We start from the raw sequence: 27,255 nt of genomic DNA, 5'->3' as shown, positions 1-27,255 counted from the left end.
GACATTTTAAAAAGCTTTATTTTCTAAAAGAGCAGGATAGGCAAACGTGGATTGCAAAAATGACTGCAGTTGTCTTCTCTAGTGAGGTGAATAACTTTTCATATAAAAACTGCATTCTCTGAAGCATGAGGAAAGGGTTAGTATTGCTGATGCCACAGAATTACATGCCAGTAATAAGAGGGTAAGTCCAAAACATACCCAGGCATAGGCCATGGGTTTTAAAATCTTTGCCCATCTGCCAAATGCCACCAGACATTGTTATTTAATCTCTGCAGTATGATATTGCCATGGTATGGCAATCCAGCCTACCCACAAGCTCTACCTAACATCAGCAACAATGACATGTCAGTGGAGTTGTTCTTTTTTATTATTTTGAGAAGTGGAAGTATTCAAAAGCAGAAACAAAGTTGGGGAACTGGAAGTACTCAAAAACAGAAACAGCAAAGTTCACTATGGCTCAGTGCCCACTACCTGACAGTGTACTGGCAGCTTTTAGTAACAGTAATAATAAGATGCAGCAATTTCATGCTCTTTCTATCCATTTGTCCAGTTATTTTGATGTGGGCTGCTTATAAATCCAGGACTGGGCAAACCTGGATTGACACCTCTTGTATGACATGGTTGGTACAGCACAATTTCTAGATGTGGAATGCACCAAGAAATTTATTTTAAGGCTGAGCTGCAAATGGCACATTGAGGAAATTGGTGCTGGTTGCCAATGCTCATTGTCTACCATCTATTGTGTTGTCCTACTGACCATGACTATTTATATTCATGTTACCGCTGCTCTCAAATGAACCTAATTAAGTAATTGTAAATAAGTTTATGTGTTTATCATTGTTTGCCATTGTAGGCAGAGCCCAGTAACCAGTGCAGCTTGTTAACAGTTTGTTGGGGGGGGGGGGGTTGTTCTAATGCTTTTCATTTGCTGGGTTAATTGCAAAAATATTTTTTAGTACTTAATACAAAGGGTAAAACATTTGAATGGACACATGAAACTGAGCAGAGGTGGACCTCTGGTTTTATCTTATACACAGCATTAAAAGCTGTTTAACTATTATTTAACTGCTGTTTATATCTTGCAGGTGCCTATAAATGAGTACCATGTTGGTCTCCATTTCTTAAAAGGCTACTAAAACCATAACTCATGTCCCAGGACTTTTGAAGAAAAATGTGTTAATTACATAAATGTTCTGCTTTCTTTGGAAGAGACACTGTCCTTAATAATAACCCAGAACTTGCTTAATATGTTTTATATGCTCATAAGATATCATATTGCAATGAGGCTTAAGTACATCATGGTATCCATTATTACTATTTTATTTTAAAAAAATCAGACATCTGAATTGTGCACAGATAATAAAGTAGTTATACTATAACTGGGGTACAATGCAGTCTGTGGATAAAAGGGACTTACCTTTGTTGTTGTTTGATACTTAATTGATCTGGCTTGACAGAACTGTTGTGTCTTTGTATGCAGGAAAGTTAGAGTGTATTATTGACATCATTATATTTGATTATAATCAGACATCTAAAGATTACAAGAGCAATAAAATGGCTATAATCGGTGGGTGCAATTAACTATGTGAATGTGTGTTTTGGGGAAGCAAGCTGAAATGCATTACTGTAATCATTATTTTCTAGGATTATCAGAATCAGGCATCTCAAGTGTACAAAGACTATATATATATATATATATATATGTATATATATATATATATATATATATATATATATATATATATATATATATATATATATAGTTAGTACAGGGCAGTGTATAGATGAAAGTGACTGACCTCTGTTTTTTAACGAATGATGACACTAATGACAAACAGACTTCTGAAGTATACACTGATGATACCATTTTTTACAATTGCTATTTGGGCAGCAGTTTGTGGATATAAGTGACTAACCTCTGCTGTCATCTGAGTGTTGGTTAAATGTAACAGATAAATCATGTGATAATGCTTTTATTGCTTACTAATGGTCTTTGGTTAAGTCTACTCAAACTCATTAGACTCTTATGCTATTTCAATTTAAGAACCTGGTGTAGACTGTTCACATATGAGATAGAAGGGAGACATGAGGGAAGTGTATCTCTCTACATAAAGGAGGGTATCGGCTGTGAGGCTAAAGAGGAAAAGCAACATCAGAAAAGGAATGTGCCTAGATGCAGCATGAGTTAGAAGCTACGTTAGGTGTCCTGCCAGTTAAGGTAGAAGAATGTGGCGGAGATGTGGATGGATATAGTATACTATCTATCAGATGCAATGGGGGAGACTGAGGAAGAAAACAAGGTAGTAGGGTAAGAGGAAGTGTTTAGTAAACAATAACAACTGAATCTGGCACAAATAGACTGGAGGATTCTGAGCTCAATGGTGGTGGAGAGGGAGCTAATAGAGGTCTTTCACATGAAAATATTTAGCCAAAAGTTGTAGGGCTGTAACAGAAAGGAAAGAATTCTGAACATTCTCCTACCCACTGCAAAGGCTATTATGTATGGCCAGATTAAGCCCATGTTAGCAATAGTGATCTTGTGCATAAATGTCTTAGATTAAGGAGAATGACCATATATATAAAAATAATGGTGTAGGATATTTGAAGTATAGATTATTTTGTGTTGAGTGAGGAGATCGGGGATGAGTTAGCAGACTGGTAGCAAAATGACAGAGTAAACAAGTTATGGGAATGTGTCAAGCGTTGAGTGCCCTGAGCTACAAATAAGAGTGTGACGAAGAGGCAAAAAGACAAAAAGAGTAGTAGACCAACTTGGCTATATACAATATATAGCTAACAATTAGGCTAAAAGAAAAAACCTTCAAGAGATGGAAGGGGAGGTGGGGAGGTGAAGGAAGCACAGTACAAGAAGACAAAACAGGTCAACAAACATACTGAGGGCAACAAAGGTTAAATTTGAAAGTAGTTAGCAGCAGGGGCCAGGAAGTGAAAACAAGGACTTATCTAGGTATCTATCAGAAAGCATGTAGAGAGGGACAAAACTGATCGTGTTGAAGAAAGACTGGAAGGACATCACAAAACAATGGGAAAAAGCAAAGGTGCTAAATTAATATTTTGCTCCACTCCTTAGTGGGAGGGTGCCATGTTGGGAATGTGGCAGACTAAAATTTAAAGAACAATGGACACATACTAGCATAGACAGGGAGGACATTCAGAAGAAAAATTATTTAGTGAAGATAAAGCAGAAGTAGATGAACTGCCTCCCAGATTCCTCAGAAATCTGGTTAGTATGTCAGAAGACCCTGTGACAGAGATCTTCAACAAATGCTAGGCTATTACAAAAGTAAGAAAAGACTGGAAGACATCAAGTGGCTACCTTTATTCAAGGGAAAGAGATGAAAAATCCGTGGACTTACAGGGCTGTGAATTTAACAACAGTGTCAGGGGAAGGTCATGGAAAGACTCATGAGAAGAAGGCTGGTAATAGGTAGCATTTCTGGATGTCAGCATTCTCCATGACAACAAAAACATGACTTTATGGCCAGAAGTAGCTGTCAATCAATGTGAACCAGTTTTATGACTAGATTGCAGGTGAACTTGAAAGGAGAATAACAGTAGATAAAGTCTACTGAGAATTGTTCAAGGATTGAAGCGATTCCACAGAGGAGACTGATAGGAAGGCAGGGAAGGTTGCAGATAGGACATGGAGAGAGTGACTAAGTACATTGTTGAATGGTAGGAGACAAAGGACTGTGCTGACAAGAATAATGACAGGAAGTGGTAGAGTGACTCTAAAAATACAACAAGGATCTGTTCTGGGTCAAATACCCTTTAGTGTGCCTGTCTGTCTCAGACATATCTGACAGGAGAGTGAACAGGATCAACCATCTTTGTTGATGACCAAAAATAAGTGCATCAGTGGAAGATGGGGGGAGGAGTCAAGTAAAGGATTTGAAAAGGTGAGATAAGTGGGCAGGGAGGTCACAGGTGAGGTTAGGTGCATTTAGGCCATAATATCTCTCATTTGAATTATCATCTGGAATGAGTGTAACTGATGTAACATTGCAGGAAAGGGATCTAGTGGTGGCAGTCACACTTGACTTGGACCAAACAGAGCAAAATGAAAGAGCAGAGGCACCAGCAAACACAATACTGTGATGTATCCATAAAGGGGTAGATTCCATAATAAAGGGACAATGTTTCAGCTCAGCAGGGCTTTAGTCAGACTATATCATGTGGTCTGCAGAGCCACATAGTTCTTATTTCAACAGAAATGGTAGGGAAAGTAATTTATGAAGGTCATATTAGAAAAAAATACCAGGATGCCAAAATGACTTCTTTACTCACAATTATATAGTGAAGAATGATACCTGTAAATGCACATTCTTTACACGCATTTTTGCAATTCTGATGCATTGGAATGCACAGTTTTGGGGGAGGGGTTATCAAGTTGAAAACTCATAACAAAAACTTAAAATTCAAAATTTAGTAACAGAGATTGGTTTGGCCATAAAATACCACTAAATGTTTTATACAGAAGACAGATATATATACTGAATTCATTTGAAAGAGCATGTAGTAGCTAAAACATAGCTGACTATTTCCTAATATATATATTTCCTTTCAGAAAATTTTCACTAAATACATTTCCTTTGATTTATTTTTACATTCTTGATTATTTAACCAACCACATTGATTTTGCAAGTGTCTGAGTCTTTAACTACTGCAACATTTTCAGTCATGTTGAGTTTTACTGTGCTCCAGTCAATTACATTGCCAGCAGCTCTGTACATCATCTCGCTTGCATCATGGATTTCTTGAGGTGACAACACATAATCCCAGAGGTTCACACTGTTTAATTCTCCCACAAATGACTGAGCAGCATCAAAGCCCCCACCAGGTCTGTCTTGCTCTTGCCCAAGTACTATTACACCTCCTGATCTTATGGTGTATCCTTTTGCCAACATTTTTCTAACTGATCTCACCCCATTCATCCACAACCCTGAAAGCCCTGTGTTTGAGTCCCAGGTGGCACAAATATGGTTCCATGTTTGCTGAACGCTGTTGGCTTTGAAAGTAACATGACTTCCTCCTACGTAAATTGAGTACATTTCTTTGGATAATGCATAAAGAAGAAAATCATTGTCTTTAGTATATGATGCATAGGAGAAAAGAGAATATGCTCTTGTAAGATCAGTAAAAGCTCTCAAACAAAGTGTAAATGCATCAAACTTCATCTCCTTCTCAGGTGTAAGCATCACATAGTCAGTCGAAGACTCAACAGAAAAAATGAAGGTATTATGTGATAAACCTGCAAAATCAGAACCAGACAATTAATTTTTGAAAGATGACACTTAACAGATACAATTTCATATTATAAACACAATAAATAGGCAGTGCATAGTATAATGAAATGTGCAGTAAGGGAATAAGGGGAAACCAAGTGGTATGGGTGAGAGAAGTGTTCTAAAGCATTCACTTGATAAAGGGAGACAACAGAGTCACTCACATGCATGCTTCATGAAGCAAGTGCATTCACTGCTCATAAATGCAATGTGTAATATTTACTGCTAAACTTTCATGGAAGATGAATACATTTTATTCAATCAAATTACTTCTTAGTCGCCCATGACTAAACAAGCCTAGTCAAATGAATGAACACATGGCAGAGTCTGCATGTCTGGGAAGAGCCCTCTATACACCAAGCAGGGATGTCCCCCTCCCTGCACTCCCTTATATAATTTAATTAAATATGAGGTGTCAAAACTGTGGAGTCAGTTATCAGAGTCATCGTATGTCATCACGTGCATCAGGTGACTCATCTGGACAAGTCTGTACCCTGGCGAACAATATCTTAATCTGAAAAATAGAACATGACAGAAGTGTACTGGTTTGACTATGTTGGTAAGAAAATAATCACATAAGTTCAAAAGGTCAGAATGGTGAGTCCTTAAATCAGAGGAGTTTTACCCTCTAAGTAGTCAGTAGAGTTTTCAAATTAAAGAGACATTGTCTCAAACTGGGGACATCATATACAATGAAGTTTTAGCTAGGAGACCAAAACATTGGTACAGACTGTACAAGTGCAATATGATCCAAGCTACAAAATGAAGAAAATGCTCAAAAGTATAGGAAATTGACATATAAAGTAGTAACTTTCAGAAAAAAGCAAAATTTAATATAGTTGGAGTTTGGGGGGGGGATAGTGAAATGCAAGTAACTACAAAGCAGAAACAGTTCTATGAACAGCCATATTAGATGATTATAAAGAGGCAAAAATATAACACAATGGTCAAAAAGGCTGAGATAATAGGATTATAGGAAATCAAATGATCAGTACAACAAATTAAAAGTGCAAAACAGAAAGATGGCTTTACGCAATTCTTACAGATAGTCAATACCTCTAAGCATTATTTATGTTATTTTCTGAGCTTCATATATTCAGAGATACCTGTCACCAGGTCACTTGTACAACACAACCTTTTTTGTGATTATAATGTTATCTCCTAGAAATGATGTATAATTTTTCTAAGTGTATATATGACAACATTTGAAGACATTTCTACTTTTTTCAGGTGTTGGGTGGTGGGTGAGGGTTGAGTACAAAATGTAAATTTCTGACAATACCCCTGCTAGATGGCACAGAAGAATTTAAATCTTTTGAAAGTAAAACTGTAGCATAGTCTGCCTAGTGAACTCAGAAAGGAAAATAAAAGATACAGAAAAATAAAACAAAGGGGGCTCAGAAGAAACATAAGAAACATGAAAATAATTCCTATATGTCTGACACCCTTTTTAACAGACGGTGGAGATAAACAAATGAAATGATTTCCTTAATGAAACAGTAAGCTAGCTGGAGCTTCTTGAATCAGTCCAAACAATCCACCCTTTCATTCATCCACGCATTCATTCATCCATTCATCAATCTATGTATTCATTTTCAATATCACTTTTTATGTTGATCCTTTTTTGGTAATAGGCTGAGAAAAGGAGACAGAGGAAAGTAGATGAACTCTGGGGCCTCATTCGGCACCTGGTGCAATTCAGAGTACCATAATTAATCCTAAGAATAATGCAAGTGAAGTGCAAATGTGGGATAATATGTGTACTGAATTATATATACTGAGCTTGAGGTATCTTAGAATATTCCCCCAAATTTATGGTAGAGCAGTGTTGGAGTTTACACATACAAGTAGAAGGGAGCACCACTCCCCTGGTGAGAGGGGATACATGAGTCAATGTATTAATGGTGTAAAACTATATTTCAGAAGTTGATTTTTTTTTAAACCAAAGTTTATTTTTGAGAGTTTCAGGACTTAATGGATCATGCTTCAGACTTATGGTAGAGACTTTACCTGCTTGGCCAAGCATAGTACACCTTCTGCAGGAAGAACCCATAGAACATAAGTAAGTGCCCAAAGGATCTCAGTTGTATCCTCTAATCCCAGGAGCTGCTCTACCTCAAAATCTTACCAGATTTCTGAGCTCCTCACTCTTTCATGGAGAGTGACCCCAGCAATCTTGCAAATGAACTGTATTTCCACTGCTTGTATCCATAATCTCACCATTTGATTACGATCCAAATCTTATGATCGTAGGTAAGGATGGAAGCATTGAGTGACTGCTAAAAAGAAAGCTTTATCCTATGACTCAGCTCTTGCTTCTCCACTGCAGTCCAGTCCCTGCATCAGTAATGCTACTACACTGATGTGTGCATCAGTCTTTCCATTCCCCACTAGTCTTCCTCATAAATGAAACCTAGAGATACATAACCTCCTCTTGTTGAGGCAGTAGTTAATCTCTTACATGCAGAGAGTAGCCCACCCCTTTATAAGACAGAACTATAACCTCTATTTGGATATCTTGTTTTTCATTGCATCTTCTTTATATTCACTACTATACTACACCAGTGCTTGACAGAAATAAGTCACTTGAGGACAAATGGACATTATCATTTACTACTTGTGTGCATATGGAATGTACTGTGCTTGTATGTATGTTTTAATGTTTTTGTGTCTGTACAGCTGACAGCATGTGGTCATGCATATGTGTATGTGTAGATTTAATGTAGAAAATCCAACTCCAGTAATGTGACATAATGATTGAACAGTGAGTCCCTAAACTAAGGAGAAGCAGGTGGAACAGGAAGCATGTGATCAGTTACTGCATTAACATACTTTGGAGCCTTCAGCAGGAAACCAGTACAAAAGTTCAGCTGGAGTTGCACAGCAAGGGAAGGAACAGGAGACAGTGGCAACTCTGTTGCAGTCAATGTTGTGGAGTGATAGTCTAGTGAGTTGCCATATGAAAGAGCAACAAATGACACAGTATGCAGCTGAGCAGAATATGTCACATGAAGATGTCCTGGAACTTTCTTTAGAATGCCTGTAGGAAAAGGAGAATAAAGAATGAGCACCTCAGTTTAGAAGGAAAATATTTAAGAGAAGAGCTGTTTTATGATTGGCAGATGTATTAAGATCAATGAAAGTAATACAGTACAGAAAGTCAGTAAGGCCTAAAATGTTAGAAGTCTGATAATACAAATGAACACAGTAATCAAGACTATTGATAGAAATGTATGTGATATAACCAAAGTAAATAGTATATATAACTATAGGGTAAAATTAGTAACTGATAAAGTCTTACCACAAAAATACAGGGCAATAGGGGAAAGGAAGGGAAGAAATCAAATGCCATTATGGAAGCTATAAAGCAATTAAGACAAGAAGTGTCGCTGTTAGAAGAATATAGAAGAAGGAACAAATCAACAAAAATGCTTAGAAAGATAGATGTGATAAAAGCAAGGTGCAGTATCAGAACAGACCAGGATCTATCATACACTATTTCAAATAATAAACTAAAGATATCAGCACAGGCAGACAGGCCGCTGTGGTGCAGCGGTTAGCGTTGTCACCTCACAGCAAGAGGTTCTTCCGTTCGATTCTTGGCTAGAGTGCCTTCTGTGTGGAATCTGCATGTCCTCCCCGCGGTCGAGTGATATTAAAGCCATGCAGGTAGGTGCGTGCGTGAATGGGTGTGCTTTCTTTGAAGGTTGGGCGTCGGGCTGGCAACTCAGCACCGTAAAAATCCACTGCCACTCATTAGCAGACCAGAGTTCTGCTGTAGCGACCCCTAACTGGGAAAAGCTGAAAGACATTACTTTTTTATCAGCACAGGCAGAAAAAAACTTTGAAGGTATGCAGATAAATATAAAGGAAAAGTACAAAATAAGCAATTCATTGATGGCCCAAAAAAGTTTTAGAGAATTGGGAAACAAAACAAAAGGAATAGAAACACTACCAAGAAAAGAATAAATAGACACATTTTAGAGAAATATCTATGAAGACCCTGTGGAACATAATAAAGATGCTGAATGGAAAGAAGAAAAAGAAACAGTAAGAAGTTCAAATGCCCAGACTATGAAATGGGATGAAGTAATGGCCAGAAAAATTAAAACAAAATTCAGTAAAGCTCCTAAATGGAAAACCCCAGACCCAGATGCAGTACCTAACTTCTGGCTAAAATTATTAATATCATTACATGAAAATTTAGCCATAAGTAGGAACTAGTTATAAGTGCACCCTGAAGAGACATCAACCTGGGTAACAGCAGGAAAAATTATACTCCTCCTTAAGAGTAAACCTGCAAACTATCCTAAATCTATAGACCAATAGCTTGCTTTCCAATGACGTATAAACTATATACTAAAATTGATGCTGACAGAGTTTATAGTCATTTAGAATACAACTCAATCATGGCAATAGAACAAAAGGGTAACAAAAGAAAGTCATAATAGAATAAAGGATCATAAACCATGATAAAGGACAAATTATTATCCCAGGGATAAAAATTCAAAAGAGGATATTCCAGGGTGACTCTGTCACCGCTGCTCTTTTGTCTTGCCCTTAACTCATTAAGTTGTCTACTTAACGGATTAGGTCATGGTTAGAGTTTTGGCAACCAGACAACAGCAAAGTGTAAAGACTTCTCATCCTCTTTTTGTGGATGATTTAAAACTGTAGAGTTCATCAGATGAGGAGCTGAAAACTCAACTGGAATTCTGAGATGATATAAGAATGTCATTTGGTCTTGATAAATGTGCAAAAGCAACATTTAAAGCAGGAATGTTGCAGCACTAATAAAATATTAGTCTGGGACAGGAATGTGATATGAATGAACCTGAGCAAGAGGGTGTATATACATATTTGGGAATTGATGAAGAAGAGACAATAAGACATAAACAAATGTGGACAATTTCAGTAAAGAATATTTTAGAAGATTAAAATTAATGAAAACGGCCCTGACATTTAAGAACAAAGTCCAAGCTATAAACCAATTTGCACTGCCTGTTCTAACTTATAGTTTTGGGGTGAATGACTGGCCCAAAAGGTATTGCATCAGTTGGACATGAACATGCTTTTTGATTATCAAATGATATATAAAAATTAGTGTATACCAAGATTATATATTCCTCATTCTGAAGGAGGTATGGGCATCCTCAAAATTGATTACATGCTTAGATATGTAGTCATAGGACTGCATACATACCTTCTGACCACATCAAATCCAAACATAGTGAATGTTTTGAAACACGAGGAGAACAAGTCTAAGATGACTTCCATGCTTAGTTTAGCAGAAGCATATCGGTGTCAAGTGGGAATGGAAACCAAACCTGAAGCAGACAAAAATCAGATGGCAACTGAATGTGTTAAAAAATATGTGAACAATGGACTCTTGGGTGTAATTCTGACACTGGTTAGATTTGCCACATTTTCATATAATAAAAGTTGGGCAGTTCTTATTAAAGCATAAGTGAATGTTTTGAAACACGAGGAGAACAAGTCTAAGATGACTTCCATGCTTAGTTTAGCAGAAGCATATCGGTGTCAAGTGGGAATGGAAACCTAACCTGAAGCAGACAAAAATCAGATGGCAACTGAATGTGTTAAAAAATATGTGAACAATGGACTCTTGGGTGTAATTCTGACACTGGTTAGATTTGCCACATTTTCATATAATAAAAGTTGGGCAGTTCTTATTAAAGCATAAGGTATTGCAGAACAAAGCACACACTGAGACAGTGAAAAGCACTTATTTTACTTTATTACAAAACAAAAGAGTTTTTTGTAGTTGCCAAGTTGCTTTATTGTTTTATATTATGACAATATATTTCAGATGTTTCAAAAATATTTTCTGCAGTATTCTGAACATAAACAATTCTACCACAGAGCAGTAAGTAGCAAAGTACTAGAAAGCTTTGCCTAGGCCTGGTATTCATTGGAAAATACATAGTGGTGTCTCTAATGAACTTATGTAAAGGGTGTGTTTATTGACTCACGCTAAATCTGGAAACTTGTTAGATGAAAACAAGTATACATATGGGAGCTTCTTAGAATGGTCCATGAAATGGTACCTTGTTGAAAAGTAAGAAAATATAAGGTCATGCAGTTTGAAAGAAAGAAATCAAAGGAGAGTATCATGTGGAGGTGTTGCCAAGCAAACTGGAAAAGCCAAATGGAGACTGAGGATGTTACAGAAATTATAAGAACAAAAGTTAATCACCCTGCCTAGCTTGGTATGGTTATAGCTAAGGTTTACAAAAAACTATAATGTTCTGGAAGAAAGAGGCCAGACAGCTGCCTTGTTGGACATTCCCCAAATACAACTGGAGCAGCTGACAGATATCTAAAGCCTTTACTGAGGAGAGAAGTAAATCAGCTAGGCACATCTAAAGATGAATAACCAAAATAGCAAAGGATTGGAAGGATAAAAATCAAAAGTAACTCCAAACTTCCATTTTTTTTTTAATTCCAGGCAATGGCAACTCTGTTTGCATTCCATGCATATGAAAGAAAAGCCTGTCGAGAATCAGATAATGACATGGATAGGTTGAAAATCCTGAAGCCATCTAAGAAATAGACTAAGAAGAATAGTTGTACAATTTGAATGCTGAAAATCATGAAAGGTGAGAAGCATGAAGTGACACTGAGTAGAAAACATAGAGAAAAAATGTCGAGAAGTTTACATCTAAAATAAGAAGCTATTATTCATATAAAAATTATAATGCAGTGGAAATGTTTTTACTTCAAGCACTAAAACAATATGACAGAAAGCAATGAGTCAGCAGTTTCTGAAACTGGCGAGAATACAATGCACTGAATGGCTGTGATTCAGAAAACGTAGCCACAGTGCAGTCACCGATTTTGAGCAAGGAGCAGACACATCTACCGCTAGCAGGGAATGCCATGCAGCAGTGCTGGCCACAGTACATGCTAATGAACATATAATCAAACGTTAATGCACAACACTATTAAAATGAGGTAAGCTGTATATGCTAAAGAGGTACCTCAAGATGGTGGAGTGATTCAGAAACATATAAATGGCATGACACCTAATTACAGCTTGGCAACTGACTTCACTCAACACTCCACAACACCGACATTTTGGACCAGTACTGTGTGGATATGGACACCATGCAAGACACCATGGACATGTGTCAGCCTCATCCGCAGGCCTGTGAGAGTCATGAAGTGCCTATCCCAGTGGATACTAAATTATGTGTAGCTTTCCGTATACTAGCAAATGGGACTTTTCAATGACCTACTGGAGACATAGGTATCACAAGCATCTGCCTTCAGAATACTCTTTTAGCTTCTCAATGCCATGCATCAGCATGTAAGAGATCATATGTGGTTTCCACATACCACAGAGGACAGAGATGCAGCCCCATGTGGGAATTCTGCAATATAGCCCTTTTCCTTGAAGTACTAGGTGGCCATAAATTCCACCCACATTTAAATAAAGGTCCCACACAGAGAAATGGGAAGAAAGTACAAGAACTGCAGCGGGAATCACTCCATCAACCACTAGGTGGTCTATAATGGGCAGGATATCATCTGCAATGTATCTGTAGGCCATCAAGGCAATTATAAAGGTTTCCCCATATGGTACACCCATTACCTGTATCAGTGGTTTGTCAGGAGTGACTTCCACCAGATGAATCTTATTGGTGATGCTGGATATGCCCCAGAAATCTGGCAGAGGGCTTAAATCCAGAGAATGTAGTACACCTGGGGTACAGGTATACCCAATCCACAAATACACAAGTATCCTTGTGGAACATGTGTTTGGGCTGCTGAAAGTACCCTTGTGTTGTATGGATTTATAACGTGGTGTCCTGCAGTATGATCATAGCACATATTCAAATTATATTTTCAGTACATGCAGTTACACAATCTCATACTTAGGACATGGTTTCATTGGGAGGCAGTTGCAGGACGAGCAGTTCTCAGCACACCAGATAGTTGAGGCTGAGCCACATGAGACGTTCATGGTGGGGACAGCAGCAAAGGATGAGTATGCTAGACAGAGGTGGTTGCAGTATACTGTGGCACCTGCAAAGAAGCAGCAGTTTGCACATAACTTCAGTCGATAGTAAAAACAGACAATTAAAATTTACAATAAAAATGCAAACCCAACACCAGGCTGTGCCTACCTATTTAAAGGCTGGCCAGACAGTGCTGCAGGCACAGGCAACAAGTAACAATGTGCACAGTCATCATCATTTGCACAGGTAGGGAAGGAGCACAAGTCTGGATATCTATCGCAGGGAAATGTGTGAATGCTGAGAACAATTAAAAACAAGGCTGCACTTTTGTAGAGGGTGTGTGTGTGTGTGTGTGTGTGTGTGTGTGTGTGTGTGTGTGTGTGTGTGAGGGGGGGGGCATTAATGTAAAAAGCATTATAAAGGGCCACTGTCTTTGGATGCCTGCATGGCATTAATGTAAAAAGCATTGTAAAGGACCACTGTATTTGGATGCCTGCATGTATCACATACTTTGGGCTGCGTTGGTGTGTGTGTGTGTGTGTGTGTGTGTGTGTGTGTGTGTGTGTGTGCGTGTGTGCGTGTGTGTGTGTGCGTGTGTGCGTGTGTGCGCGTGTGCGCGTGTGTGTGCGTGTGTGTGTGTGTGTGTGTGTGTGTGTGTGTGTGTGTGTGTGTGTGTGTGTGTGTGTGTGTGTGTGTGTACATGTGTGAGTGTGTGTGCTTGTGTGTCGGGGGGCATTAAGGTAAAAGGCTTTGTAAAGGGCCACTGTCATTGGATATCTGCATGTAGGATGTACTTGGGGCTGTGTTGGGTGTGTGCATGTATGATTGCTGAGACACAGTCTCAGAAGTAGTTGCAGCACTGCAGGATGATCTACTGGACCAGGGCATGCATGGTAAATGGTTGAGCATCACATACATGCAACCCCCTCATGAGAAATTGTCTCTACGAGGAGTTTCACTGGTCATACCACTGTTCTGACTAAATGTCAACGTGCTAAGTGAGTGAGAACAATGTCTGTTATAAGATGTGCCACTGCTGCAGCTGTCACAAGCTTGTTGACACCACTGCCAGGTTGTAGACACCTCCATAACACATGTAGCTTTGGAAGTGCTAGCACTGTGTGACCATGATCTCTGCCATCCATGAAGATGATGGCCACAGTCCATGGAGTTAATAGTGGAATGGCTTCATGGATGGTGCTTGACTCATAGTAGGTGAACTTAAGAGGACACAGCACATTCAATTATTCATTTATTTATTTATTTTACATTTGTTTACCGAGAAAGTCTAAGTCCTTTTTCAGTGGAGGCCCAGGGAGAAAAGCTCCAAAAAAAAAAAAAAAAAAAAAAAAAAAAAGATAAAAATGTTGATATATATATATATATATATATATATATATATATATATATATGTATATATATATATATATATATATATATATGGGTTCACTATGTAATTTTGAAATACTGAAATCCCGAATTTCAGTATTTCGAAATCACATAGCAAAAAACTACAACTTACAAATCCGAAAACACATAACCGCAAAATTCAAAATCCCGAAACTACTCTACACATACAGTACACACATAAACAAACACAAAACTCCCCCCCACAATCAAATAAATGCATCTACACTACAGATAAGCAGGGGGGCAAGCCCCATGTGGGAGCATCCGCCCCCCCACCCCCTACTTATATATTCTAACTCCGAGATCGCACAAACAGAAACACAAACGAAACTCACACACATCTTACAGTCCCTCACACACACACATCACAGTCACAACACACACTTTCACACACTAAAGCCCCTAGCCAACACACATACACACAAATTTACCTAAATTTAACTGATACATCCATACACCGCACCAGGGGAAGCAGAAATTCAACATCTCTGTGCGTCAGGATTTTGAATTTCATGCTTTTGACGGTTTTGGAAGTTTGAGTTTTCTGCTATGTGATTTCGAAATACTGAAATTCGGGATTTCAGTATTTTGAAATTACATAGTGGGCCCATTTTTATATATATATATATATATATATATATATATATATATATATATATATATATATATTTATTTACATAAGCAAGCTTATATATAACAAAGAGAAATATCTCATATCTACACAAATGAAATACAGTATAAGTATTATGCACATATTCATGCATACATACTCCACATAGATCTCGGGCAAAAAATGTGAATTAGCAGTGTATTAAGAAAAAGTGCAAAGTCAAAAAAGGGGATATTAACATAATCATAGCTAAAAATCATCAGATGGCATGCAGATAGTTAAAGCATCAGATATTAAGAAAATGTACTCAGTAACAAAGGGGATGATAACATGATCATAGCTAAAGATCGTCAGATGGCATGTAAATATACAAACTATAGACAAAGAATATGAGGTATGGGCTATATTCTTTCAAATATTTGTACCTAGATAGATACAGAGTTAGAAATTTAGGAAAACATAAACCAAGCAGGAATAGTGCAAGAGCAAAGCTTAGTTTTGGGTAGGTGAGTTTTAAGATTTTTTTTTAAAGTGAGATAAGTTAGTAGTAGATAATAAATCTGCAGGCAATGTATTCTAGATTTTAGCTATACAGTTTTAGAAGAGAGAGTCTCCTCTAGCATTGTTTGACTTGGTTACCTGTATTAGTCATTTATTGCTAGAGCATAGGACATAATTAGTGGAGTAGGGGTGTAGGAGATTTTGATAGGCAGGGGTATTCTACAGTTGGTTTAGAATTTTATGAGCCATAGTAAGTTGGTTATATAGTAAGAGTTGAGAAAGTTCTAACCAATTGAGTTGGTTGAGTGCTATGCAGTGATGTGATTTAGTCAATCAAAACAGTAGCACGTATGAGATATGCTCTCCTGGAAGTCATCTTGCACACCCTGCATCAGACTTACTTACTTTGACATGGCTGTGGTGGTGGTACTATCCTGTGTATCCATGATGACCCTGTACATACTCTGGGCTGCAGTCACTGACACAGCAACTTCAGGAGGAGGGTGCTAACTATGTGTCCAATAAACACCAGTACCCAACCTCTTTGTGCACCTTCTGCCCAAGGTGGATATGGACAGATTCTGGCATGTCTGCTAGAGGTATCACACATCTCTGACTACTTGTGTTCCAGGAATCTCACCTCCCTGGGTGGTGTGTGTCTCCTGGTTGTCCACAAGCACAGAGGCTGCGTCCATGGTCTCTGTAGGTGATCCTGAGATCACAAAGAAAATTCAGAGTCTTCAGCAAAAGTCATACACGGACAGACTGAAATCACTGTCACTATACTCTCTATTATTTACACTACTCAGAGGTGACCTATGACTTGCATACAGAGCAACCTCTGATCCAGCCTTAATGGCTATGCTGCACATTCGTAAGTCAAATGGTACAAGATTCACTCACTCTAGAGACCTTAACGTAACCTGTGACATTAACACGACTTGCTGGAGAGACAGATATGTCTCAAAGAGGTTACCTCTCCTCTGGAACAAACTTCCAATTCAAGTTAAACAGAGCCCCTCATTGACCCTATTTAAGCATAACTTGGACAATTGGATAGGAAACTACAAATTCATCCCAGGGGTTTCACCCATATCCCTCTTGGATAGGAGCATTTGGTGCTGATCACTGACCATATTTCTAAGCCCTATAGGGAACAAGGGTTGAACTTGGCTAGGCTTGTAAGGGCCCCAGAGCTGTTAACCTAATAACCTCCTGTGATCCTATGATCCTACATTTCATGTGTCAGACTCATGCACTGTACTCCCTGACCATGTCACCTCATCTCTGCCACCATCATTAAAGGTTTCAGATCCTCCAATGTCAGGTGGTGACAATTCAACAGTTGTGGTTCTGGAAAGAGAATAACATGTGAACACACAAAGCATAATACCCTCTATAAATATGACCCAGCATTGGAAGCTTATATCAAAGTCAGTTGTAAAAATAGAGGCATTTAAAAAGGAAACGGTTAAATACATACTTTGTGCAGATGGTCAAGCAGGTGCAATCCCTGATGTTTCTGTATAACTCATGTCAGACAGCTTTACTACATTTTCTAGTGAGTAATGGGTCAGGATGAATTATGGCCATTCTTACAGAGAAACGCTGTTATGTTCCTGGGGCATCTCCAGTGTGTACTATTGATTCACAATAAATTTCTGTGCCAGTGCTCAGCACTGCACTGTGGACCATGTGGAGGTGTCACTGCCTCTGACAAAAGCCTGAAACACCTTCCTCTCTATCAAAGTAACCCTATTTCTCAATTTCTCTATCAAAGACGGCTCAAACAAGGGTCCACCACCCATTGACCTACCTTCCTATGCCAGGCAGACAGCTATTTTGTCTGCAGCATGAGTAATATCAGTGACCCTGTGATGGACCATGCCATAATTATGTTTCTGACCCCTGACAGCATTAATGCCTGACACAAGATCTTTCCAGGCCCATTGGTAGTAGGCCTGGTCAACAGCATCCTGATCAAAGTGCTGTCAGCCATTGAGATGGAGGGCCTGGACCTGAAGTAGCACCTCATTTTCTGCCTCAGAGTACTTTGTTTTATGGGTAGCTTTCTCAGCAGAATGACCATTGTTTTTTTTTGTTTTTGTTTTTTGTTTACTAACCTTCTTACGAATTACTTTATAGGTATGGAAAACAGTAGTATTAACATAGTCATCATGCATAGCCAATAAAATCTTTAACACATTGTTGTCTCCCCCATCAGTATATCATGGGTATGTCTAACAGCCATATTTACCTATCCAAACAGTTTATGTAATGCTCGACACATGATATCATTGACCAGATAGCATTCACACGATGACAACTGTAACATTCCCACTCTAAAGGTGACATGCATTTTTCCTTTCATTGTTAAAAACACTTTTGCACATGTGGTATATGTATAAGCTATAGAACAGGCAAATGGTTTGACACAAAGAGCTAGTACAAAGCTAGCCTGAATGTGTTCATGTATGCTCTGAGTACATGCAAATGTCATTTTTCCCATTAGATTTAACAATCTTTCAGTACAAGAATCTTCTCACCCTTATAGTACCCCCCCACTCCACCCATTCAATAGCCCAAGCAAGTAGTGTCAAAGCTAATTTTTTTGTAGTTAAGTAACACAGCAGCTAACAGTACCAATAGTTTAGAAAGTGAAGCTGCAAAAGTGACACCTTATAGATGTTGAGATCCATGGCATCTAAACAGTCAGAAAAAGGTTCACTTGTAGTTTTAGACACTGCAGCTCTAAGAATTCTTAAAGTGAGCAATGAGGCTTGTTGCTTTGATCTGCACTTATATCTCACAAATTGAGGTGCCTGGATGTGGTGAATATGTACATGAAGTGTCACCTAATTACTGCTTCTGAATTGCTCAATTTCTACATCGCACTAACTGGCCAAACGTTGTACTGATTTCTGTAAAGTGTCATGCACATTTTCAGACAGCTACAAGCAGCACTATGCATGTGTGGTTCACCATATGGTTTCAGTGTGGTGTAGTTCCACATATGACCTAATAGAAATCGAGTCACAGTACTGAATGCTTTATTCATAGTATATAAGCAGCGATAGGACTGCTATGTTTAACACCTTACATTACACTGCTAAACCATTGTGATGCAGTACTTATATTAGTCTGTTCCACCACAACTCACACAAATGAGTTGTCCCACGTTACACATCACATGGCAAAACAGAGTACAGGTTTGACTGTGATGTACAAGTGTAATTTCTAAGTGCATTGTCATGTCTGCTGAGGGAGAAGACACTGCAGCTTTCAGACCACAACGTTTGTGCTTGGGGGTGTCATGAATCTTCCTCTGCCTCCTCCAATCTAACTAAAACCACCAGTTACTGGAGGATGGGTACATGCCTGATGCCTGGAATGCTCTGGCACAGCCTATCACATGAGAGATGGCCATCCTGAGCACAGGTGAACAATGTTGTTACCATTACTGTAACATACAGTCCCTATGGCTGGTGGAAGGATGCGGTTAAAGCTACAGCATCACAAATTTAATATAAGTAAATTATATCTTACTGTAAGTAACTCTTCCCTTGACATACCTAAAGTCTTGCTAGTGCGTGCCATTCACATATCTTACATTCTCTCTCCATAGCCTTAGATGCTTTAGCAGACAATGCACAGCTGCACATCAGGAAGACAGATCACCTTAGCAGGTGTCAGTGTGAGTACACCTGCTGCATACAAGTATAGATTTTATTGTTAACAACTTATTGCCCTAGTATAGATGTACTCTGTCATGGTATGGGTTTTGTCCAGTGCTGAGACTTCTCTGCTAAGTTTCATAGTTCAAAGTTAGCAGCATGACTGTGATGGAATTGCACAAGTATCTCAACACATTCAGGCATTGCTTTTCAGAGTACATATGCTTATGTCTGTTGGTTCAATTTCTCCATCAATTGTCTATTATTACCATCGATGGTAACTGACGTGGGTGTTTGTTGTAGTTTTGAAAATACATGAGTTGCATTTTTATTGTATCTCTCCATTCCTCTATCTCACCCTGTTTTTCAGTATCATTTATATCACATAGATTCACATACATTCACAGCTTACAGTGCTAATCTGCCAAATATGCTGTATCCTGTACTCCTGGGTCTGGCCTGGGTTCCATAGTTCACCAGTAACAGTATGAATGTCTGTTGCTATCATGGTGTGGTTAATGGGACTGGTCAAGTAGCTCAACAGGATAAAGCTTTCCACATCTGACTGCATGATAGCTGTGAGTCTGAATTCCCCTTTGACTTTAAAGTATGTTATCAGTGCATATTTGGTGTGAGTGATTATTATATTTAATATAGCACCTGCAACATTACCTTAGAAAAGATACGTATGGCCTGCTTATAGTGTGCTATCAGTACATATTTGGTGTGAGTGTTTATTGTTATATTGAGTAAAGCCCCTGCAACATTACCTTAGAAAAGATATATATGACCTGCATTTTTTCATTGTGTCTGTAACTCTCTTTTCTCAACAATCTTTATTGGTAACCTTTATATTACACACATTTATTTTGTTTATTAGTTCTCTGTTTATTTTACAACTATATGCGGCAGCAACGAGACCTGAACCTCTCACTCTAGTAAGACCTGTCAGCCTCCCACATGTGGAACCATCACCAACATCTACTGCAGTCACCTCCACTCCTATAACATCAGTCACAATGGACACATCAGCCAGCCCTGTACCAGAGGTAGGGCCTGTTGTCCTTGCCTGTAGTAGTGGAAGTGAAGGTGACAGCTTCGTGGCCCTCTGGCTACTGACAGACATCATTCAGGACCTGGTTGGCTGGAGCCTTGATGCTTGTATTGGCCATCTCAAGAGCCTCCTCTTATACCTCATTGAGTTGTATCCATATTCCACACTGGCTCCACTGTATGAGTCAGGGTCCCTTGGTAAGACGACCCAGGGTAGCAAGTAAGCTCACACTGAGTTGCAGCTGGCTGGGATGGTAGTGATGTAGCCCCATCCTATTCCTCATCCTAGCATTACCCTCTGTTTTGTGTCGATGCCCATTGCTATTTGTTGCCCTGTCCTCCCAAACACCATTGCCTGTCCTCTGTTTGTATGATGTCTCCTTCTCTATTTTGCTCCCCCCTCCCTTAATGTATCATCACGTTCCACGTTAGTCTTGTCTGTCTTCTGTGGTTATTTGCATGCCACTGCTACTTACCCTAATTCTCCCGCCTTCCTCTTACTTCTCTTCTCTCCTTTTTCCACTTACCTTGTCATCATACCTCTCAATTAGAAAGCATTTAGAGGGCTGCCTAATTTGTTTTAACAGTTCTGCTTCATTCCTTTTAAAAATGGACCTCATTTTGGACATTCTAAGCTAATATGCCCAGTTAAATTCTGCTCCTCATTTGTAATCTATAAATTTTTTTTTTGCTTTAATCCTAGCACTGCAGGTGACAGTTGAGACATATGACTTCTTTATAAATATAGATATAAAATTGGACACCTGACCTACAAAAATATTTTATCCCTTAATCTTTAGGTTTTCACCTACATTCTAGCCTCTAATTGCATCTCTCTTTTTCATCACTTTCTTATATTCCCATTTCTGCCATTTAATTTCATAAAAAAATAGATGAACGCACCTGTATAATGGCTATTTAAAGCACACGTGACTTCTGCTTGCCACTGCTTTATATGTGTAATTGCATATGAGTGATGCTCACTGTTTTTCCTCATCTTTCCCTGCAGCTGCACAACAGTAGTGCATGCTGTTGCCACAAACTCAGCTACAGCCTGGAGTGGTATATTTAATAAGCTCACCTTCTTGCACAGATTTGCCCCACTCTTCATTGTTAATAAACTCCAAGCCTCATCAGACAAACAAGGTAAACAGCAACAGCCTGGCTGTGACCACAATTGCATTGTTTCTGAATCCCAGCCAGTGTATGGGAATCTGGAATGCCATCTACAGTGGCTTGCCTATTTTCACTCTCACCTCCATATGACTGCAGATGGATATAAAATTAGAATATTTGCTAAAAGGCAGTGGTACTCAGCTGTGATGTGTTTCTTCCATATAGTACTATATAATCCATGTATTAAACAAGATAATATCAGTGAAATTTGAAACTGTAGACCTTGCATTAACTATACAGAGGATAATGACTGTGTCTCTGATCTTAACCAAGTTATTATATTTTCAAGAAATGGATGTCAAGAAATTCACCCAGAGAATGGAATGAATCGAGCTTGAGACTTAAATCTTGACATCCATTTCAAGAGATTTATGTTGATCCATTGACAGCAATTTCTTGAATGATGATGGATTAAAAAACACCAAAACAACTCTTAGTGAACAAGAAATGTAAGATTGTTTGCAGGGGGATAAGCTCTCTTGCACCTCTCTGTTTGGGGGGACACCCCATAAAGCTCAAGTGTTGACTTCTGTTTGTTCAACACCATTTAGTCAACAGTGCCAAAAGGTTGATGTGTGTGTAAGAGAGACAATCCCTGAGAAGGGGAATATGCTCTTTCCACAGGATTGTGTGATCTTGGAGTTTGTCTATATCATTATCAGGGGATGGGGGTGTAGTCTCCCATATGAGGGGAGCAGGGAGGGCTCACCCCTTGCAAAAACACCTGACTTTGGCTTTGTTACACTGAGGTTAATTCTCGGAGTATGCACAGTAAATGTTAACCTTCTATTTTTCCATGTTTTTCTGTCACTGTCACTGTTACTGATATCAATATTTCATCAATTTGTTGTAAAGTGCTGCACCTATAGATAGATAGATAGATAGATAGATAGATAGATAGATACATAGACAGAAATAGATATAGATATATTTCAAGGTCACACAACAGTGGAGAAGAGAAAAGTTGTTTTGGTAGTTTTACTACAACCCAGTGGCATTCAAAGCTGTTACTCAGCTGTGATCTTACCATTTTGAGAATGGATTCACTTCAGATTATCGAAGGTTTAAAACTTCGAATTTCATATGGTTGAGATCATATGATCGAAGTTTCAAAACTTTGATATTCTAAAATAAATACAAAACCAAAACAAAACCAGATTCCACAACATTTTTGCAGGTGGGCAAGCATCCCTGCACCCCCACACCACACCACCCCATTACTTAAATATTCCAACTCCAATATTGCACTACAGAGAGGAAAAGGGAAAATCTCCTGTTCTGCGCTGTATGGAGATCTCTGTTCAGAATTTCAGAGTTATAAAACTTCAGTCATATGGTCTCAACCATATGAAATTCGAAATTTTAAACCTTCGATATTCTGAAGGGAACCCTTGAGAATATATAACAATGCAGTTATGGTCAGAAAGAGCTGATCAAAATCCTTTATAGTGAATGGAGCTTTACCTGCCCTGATCTCATCAGTTACAAAGATAAATAGATAGAAAAAATGTAGGAGATATAAAAGTGTAGGAGACTGAAGTGTCTCATAGCCTGGAAAGGTGTAAGTAATATGGTGCTATCACATATATCTTTGTAGTAAATGGCACCTCAGCTGCTCCAGTGTATTAGAAACAGACAGAAAAATAAATAAAATAATAAAGAAAGAAACCGTGGAAGCATGGTGTGGTTTACAGCTTTGAAAACTGTAAAATACTTAGTGCAGCCTCCGAGACAGTGGCTATAAATATAGTGCATCTTATCCTATCACAGCTGTCACACATGAAAAAGTGTGGCAGTCTGAAGAGTTTTACAACTTCTAATGCGGTTTTAGCTTTTAACTACTATTTCATGGTAGGAATTGGTTATGCTACAGTGTAAAACTAGAGCTTATGACACTGAAAGGTGCTTAATAAAAATTATTTCCCAGATTTAGAGCATAACTGCAGCCCTCCATGCTCTACAGACATTTTATACTGTTCTGTAAACCCATATCACTAGTTAGAATGTGTAGTTGTCACACTTTTCAATCTTCTGAAAACTGCATAGCATTGTGGAATTTTAGTTTCAGGCATGGAAGTTGACAGTAATGTATGACATCCGTAGTTTGCCAGTGACTGTAAAATGTGTAGCAACACCATTTCCCTACAGAATGGGCAGGACAAGGCAATTAGTATTTAATACTAAATACTTTTATGTTTTTTTTTTTGGTACCAGCACTGTTCCAGTTAACTGTGGAGTTAAGTAAATACTAAGAATTGATCAAGTTTAAAAGACCTAGCTATGTTAACTGACAATGGTTTCACCATTCATTAAATCATCACAGCAGCTGCCTGCCAGATCTGTAGGGTCAAACATCTGATAATGAAAAGGCTAACCTGCTGTTAAATGAAGGTATTTATTCCCCTGTGTACTGTTCCAGTCTACAAGGTTATAGAGTTTGTTAGCTCATTCTGCAGTCAACTAACCAAGCACCTCGTTCAACTTGATATGTTCAGAGATCGTATCCCAGACCTTTGAAACTATAATATGCAAATACACTGTATGTCAGTCAGACACAAAGAAGAATTATGGGAGCTGGGTGAATTAGAGCATTGCTCTACTGATACCACAATGCACGTATAATAGAACTCCTTCCTTTTAGTGGTTGTATACGTGACACAAATATGTATGTATGTATCAGTGAAATGCAGAATAGATATGAAAGAATAAAGGGGCACTGAAAGATGAAAAGAGTGGACATAATTGTAAATAGACCATCTAAGGGGAGCAATCAGAGAAGTAATGCACACATGGAGGGGAGGAAATGGAAGGCATTGCAAAATAACTGAAGGAGATGATGTCAGAGGCATAGCTAGTGCGTGGTAAAAGGGTAAGCCCCGTTGGATGCAAGGAATCATGGGCCATGATTGGTAGATGCTGAATGGGCAGTGGTGCAGTTTGCTGTCAGGGCAAAGTGCTTCATTACTCTGTGTTTGGCAGAGGCAGAACTGGCATTTAGAAATGAATGCCAATACTGCATTCCTGGTCAGGGCTGAAGTATGCAACAAACCATTGTTACATTTTTAGCAAGTGACTTGATACTGTTTTCAATAAGTCTCCTACTGGTGCAGAACACATTTTTTCCTTTTTGCTCCTTAAACCAGAACATCTAGCTGTGACTATTCTTGAGCACTGGTCTGCAGGTATGGAGAGAGACAACAACAAAACAAAATGGTATAGACAGCCAGTGCAACTTCTTTTGGGCCATTATAAGATGCCCTAGAGAATCAGTCTCTAAAATGAAAGGGACTTAAAAGTGACTGTTTAAAGAAGGGCTGAAAAGGCAACATGATTTGTGCCACAGTTGTGCAACTACTCAAGGGAAAACATAGACAACTTTAATGGACTCAACACCATTAGAGATAGTACAATAATAAAAAAAAATGCATTAGATCAAGAGTGAGTGTTCAACAGCCTGATGATAAAATAATGTGGCTTGATTTCTCATAAAAGGCAGTTGTTACAAAGGTGGGGGAAAAGGAAGCAGCTGTTTATGCACATTTGCAGGTTATGCAGCAGTTAAGGAATTGGGCACAAAGGATGGGCCATTTGCATCTTTCCTGTCATCAGACTTCTCTGTACACTAGGCTGTCTAGTCAAAGGCAGACAAAGGGAAAGGATCAGAAGAAACACTGGATAGTCTAGCTTGGTGACCATCTGATTTGACTTTGGCTTTACTATGTTAGGCCTATCATCACAAAAGTCCCATATTTAATCTTAACAAAGCCAATTCAATGGTGTTTATAACACCAAAGCTTCTCAAAGTATGCAATGGCAGCTGGAACCTCACTTCCCCCACATGGTAGCCCACTAAAATTGATGCATTTCATTAATTATCTTAGAGCCTGACTTGACTCATATCTTACTTTATCTAGTCACATTCACAATATGCGAAACAAGCTCACCCTCTTTTTGTGTTTATAGTCCTTATTTAATCAAAAGTGGAACACTTGCAGATAGAAGGTGTGTACTTCATGTTCCTTCCCTTGATTACTCCTACATATAAGCACCTTCACCATTGTCAGAAGCTTAATGAAGCTCCAAACATTACAACATCACATCTGATGCTTTACTGTTGCTGCACGAAAGCAGCTTTATCAATGTTTTGTAATTAAGTAAGCAGGCTGGCTTCCAATTAGGTAAAGGCTTACTTTTCTGGTAGGACTATTACCACACAATCTCCTTCACATGGTCTACTGTTTTTTACATCAAAGTTTTCTGTTAAACAGCAATCTGGATTCCTCAGATCTTTTTCTTCCAATGCCCAGACACTTACACTTAAGAACCCATTGTTTTTAAATACCTGAATTGATGGGGCTTTTTCTCATTTAGGCCCCTCTATTTGGAACTCCTAAAACCCTGTCCTAGTGTCTCTCACCTTTATCCTTTGCCAGACAGCTGAAATGTAATTTGCTACATAGCACTATAAACATATCAGTTGCTTAACTTAATCCTGCAGAATTTTATACAATGGAAACTATAGTATTTTGTTTTGATCTACTGCCAATCATTAGTGGACCGGAGTTCCGCTGTGGCAATCCCTAACCGGCAAAAGCCGAAAAGACAAACAACAACATATAGTTTGAGATGGGATTTCCCTATTACTACTCACATATTCGATTTTGCCCATTGTTAAAATTTGCTTTATTTATGTGATTAGGTCATAACTGGAGAGGTATGTAGAATTAAGTAACATATTGAACTTACCAATGGCATTCCTCATTAGACAGGCACTTCCAGTGAGTAGAACAAGAACAAGTCTTAGATACATGTTCATCAGAAGGTAATCCTATGTCTGCAAAGAGAAAATGACACCCAATCTGTATCTAGACATGGCAGCAAATGTTTTTTTTTCTAGAATTGCTAAACAAATTTAAACTGACAAAAGAAACACCTGAAAAAAATGCGATATTCTAAGAATGCTTGCTTGCAAAAAATAAATTTATTTGAAGTATTGCAAGAAAAGTCTATACATTTGTGTACTGTGAATTGCATTTGAGGTGCATAAAGCTGATATACATTAATAACTGATACTCAAAGTTTCTTGAGAAATTCTACAAGACATTTTCCTTAAGACTCGCATTTCATTGTTTAAAAATAGATCTAGTATGCAGCTGTGTTAGGAGCTGATTGAAGGTAAAAGTAATAATTTCCCAGGTCCTATAAAATTCTTCACTCAGACTTGAAAATAGTTGTTAATAAATTTCTGCTCCTATACATCAAGAATGAGATAAGTAATAGTGAATCTGAGAAGTGTGCATTTTATCACTACTGGTTCTAATCATGCACAGCCAGTGCACGAGACAAGAAGAATAAAATGTTAACTGAAATAACTGATGATAATATACACAGCTGATTCATGCAACATGTACAAACTGAGCAAGTTAACTTTAAATTTATATATCACATTACCTGCAGTCAAAGTGGGATCGCCTGCTGTTTGTTAGCTGTATGTGTGTAGTTGGATGCAGCTTTCAGACCCATTTTATATCATTAGACACGCC

General features: G+C 38.4%; 1 protein-coding gene across 1 annotated transcript; it reads right to left on the bottom strand.

Moving 5' to 3' along the window:
• Positions 1-27,255, bottom strand: LOC122815801 (serum amyloid P-component-like). Its single transcript, XM_044088599.1, has 3 exons — positions 27,164-27,255; positions 26,459-26,546; positions 1-5,272 (listed from the first exon to the last, which is right to left on the bottom strand). Exons 2-3 carry the CDS (start codon positions 26,526-26,528, stop codon positions 4,641-4,643), a joined length of 702 nt encoding a protein of 233 aa, XP_043944534.1. The 5' UTR covers positions 26,529-26,546; positions 27,164-27,255; the 3' UTR covers positions 1-4,640.

Source organism: Protopterus annectens, chromosome 11.part0, assembly GCF_019279795.1.
Source record: "Protopterus annectens isolate FY-2018-M chromosome 11.part0, PAN1.0, whole genome shotgun sequence".
NCBI classification, from domain to species: domain Eukaryota; kingdom Metazoa; phylum Chordata; order Ceratodontiformes; family Protopteridae; genus Protopterus; species Protopterus annectens.
This window is presented reverse-complemented; position numbering and strand designations above follow the sequence as displayed.

Coding starts and splice junctions, on each gene's coding strand:
- LOC122815801 (XM_044088599.1), bottom strand. CDS start 26,528: ATGAACATGTATCTAAGACTTGTTCTTGTTCTACTCACTGGAAGTGCC. Junction 5,273..26,458: donor TCTAATGAGGAATGCCATTG/GTAAGTTCAATA, acceptor CTGATTTTGCAG/GTTTATCACATAATACCTTC.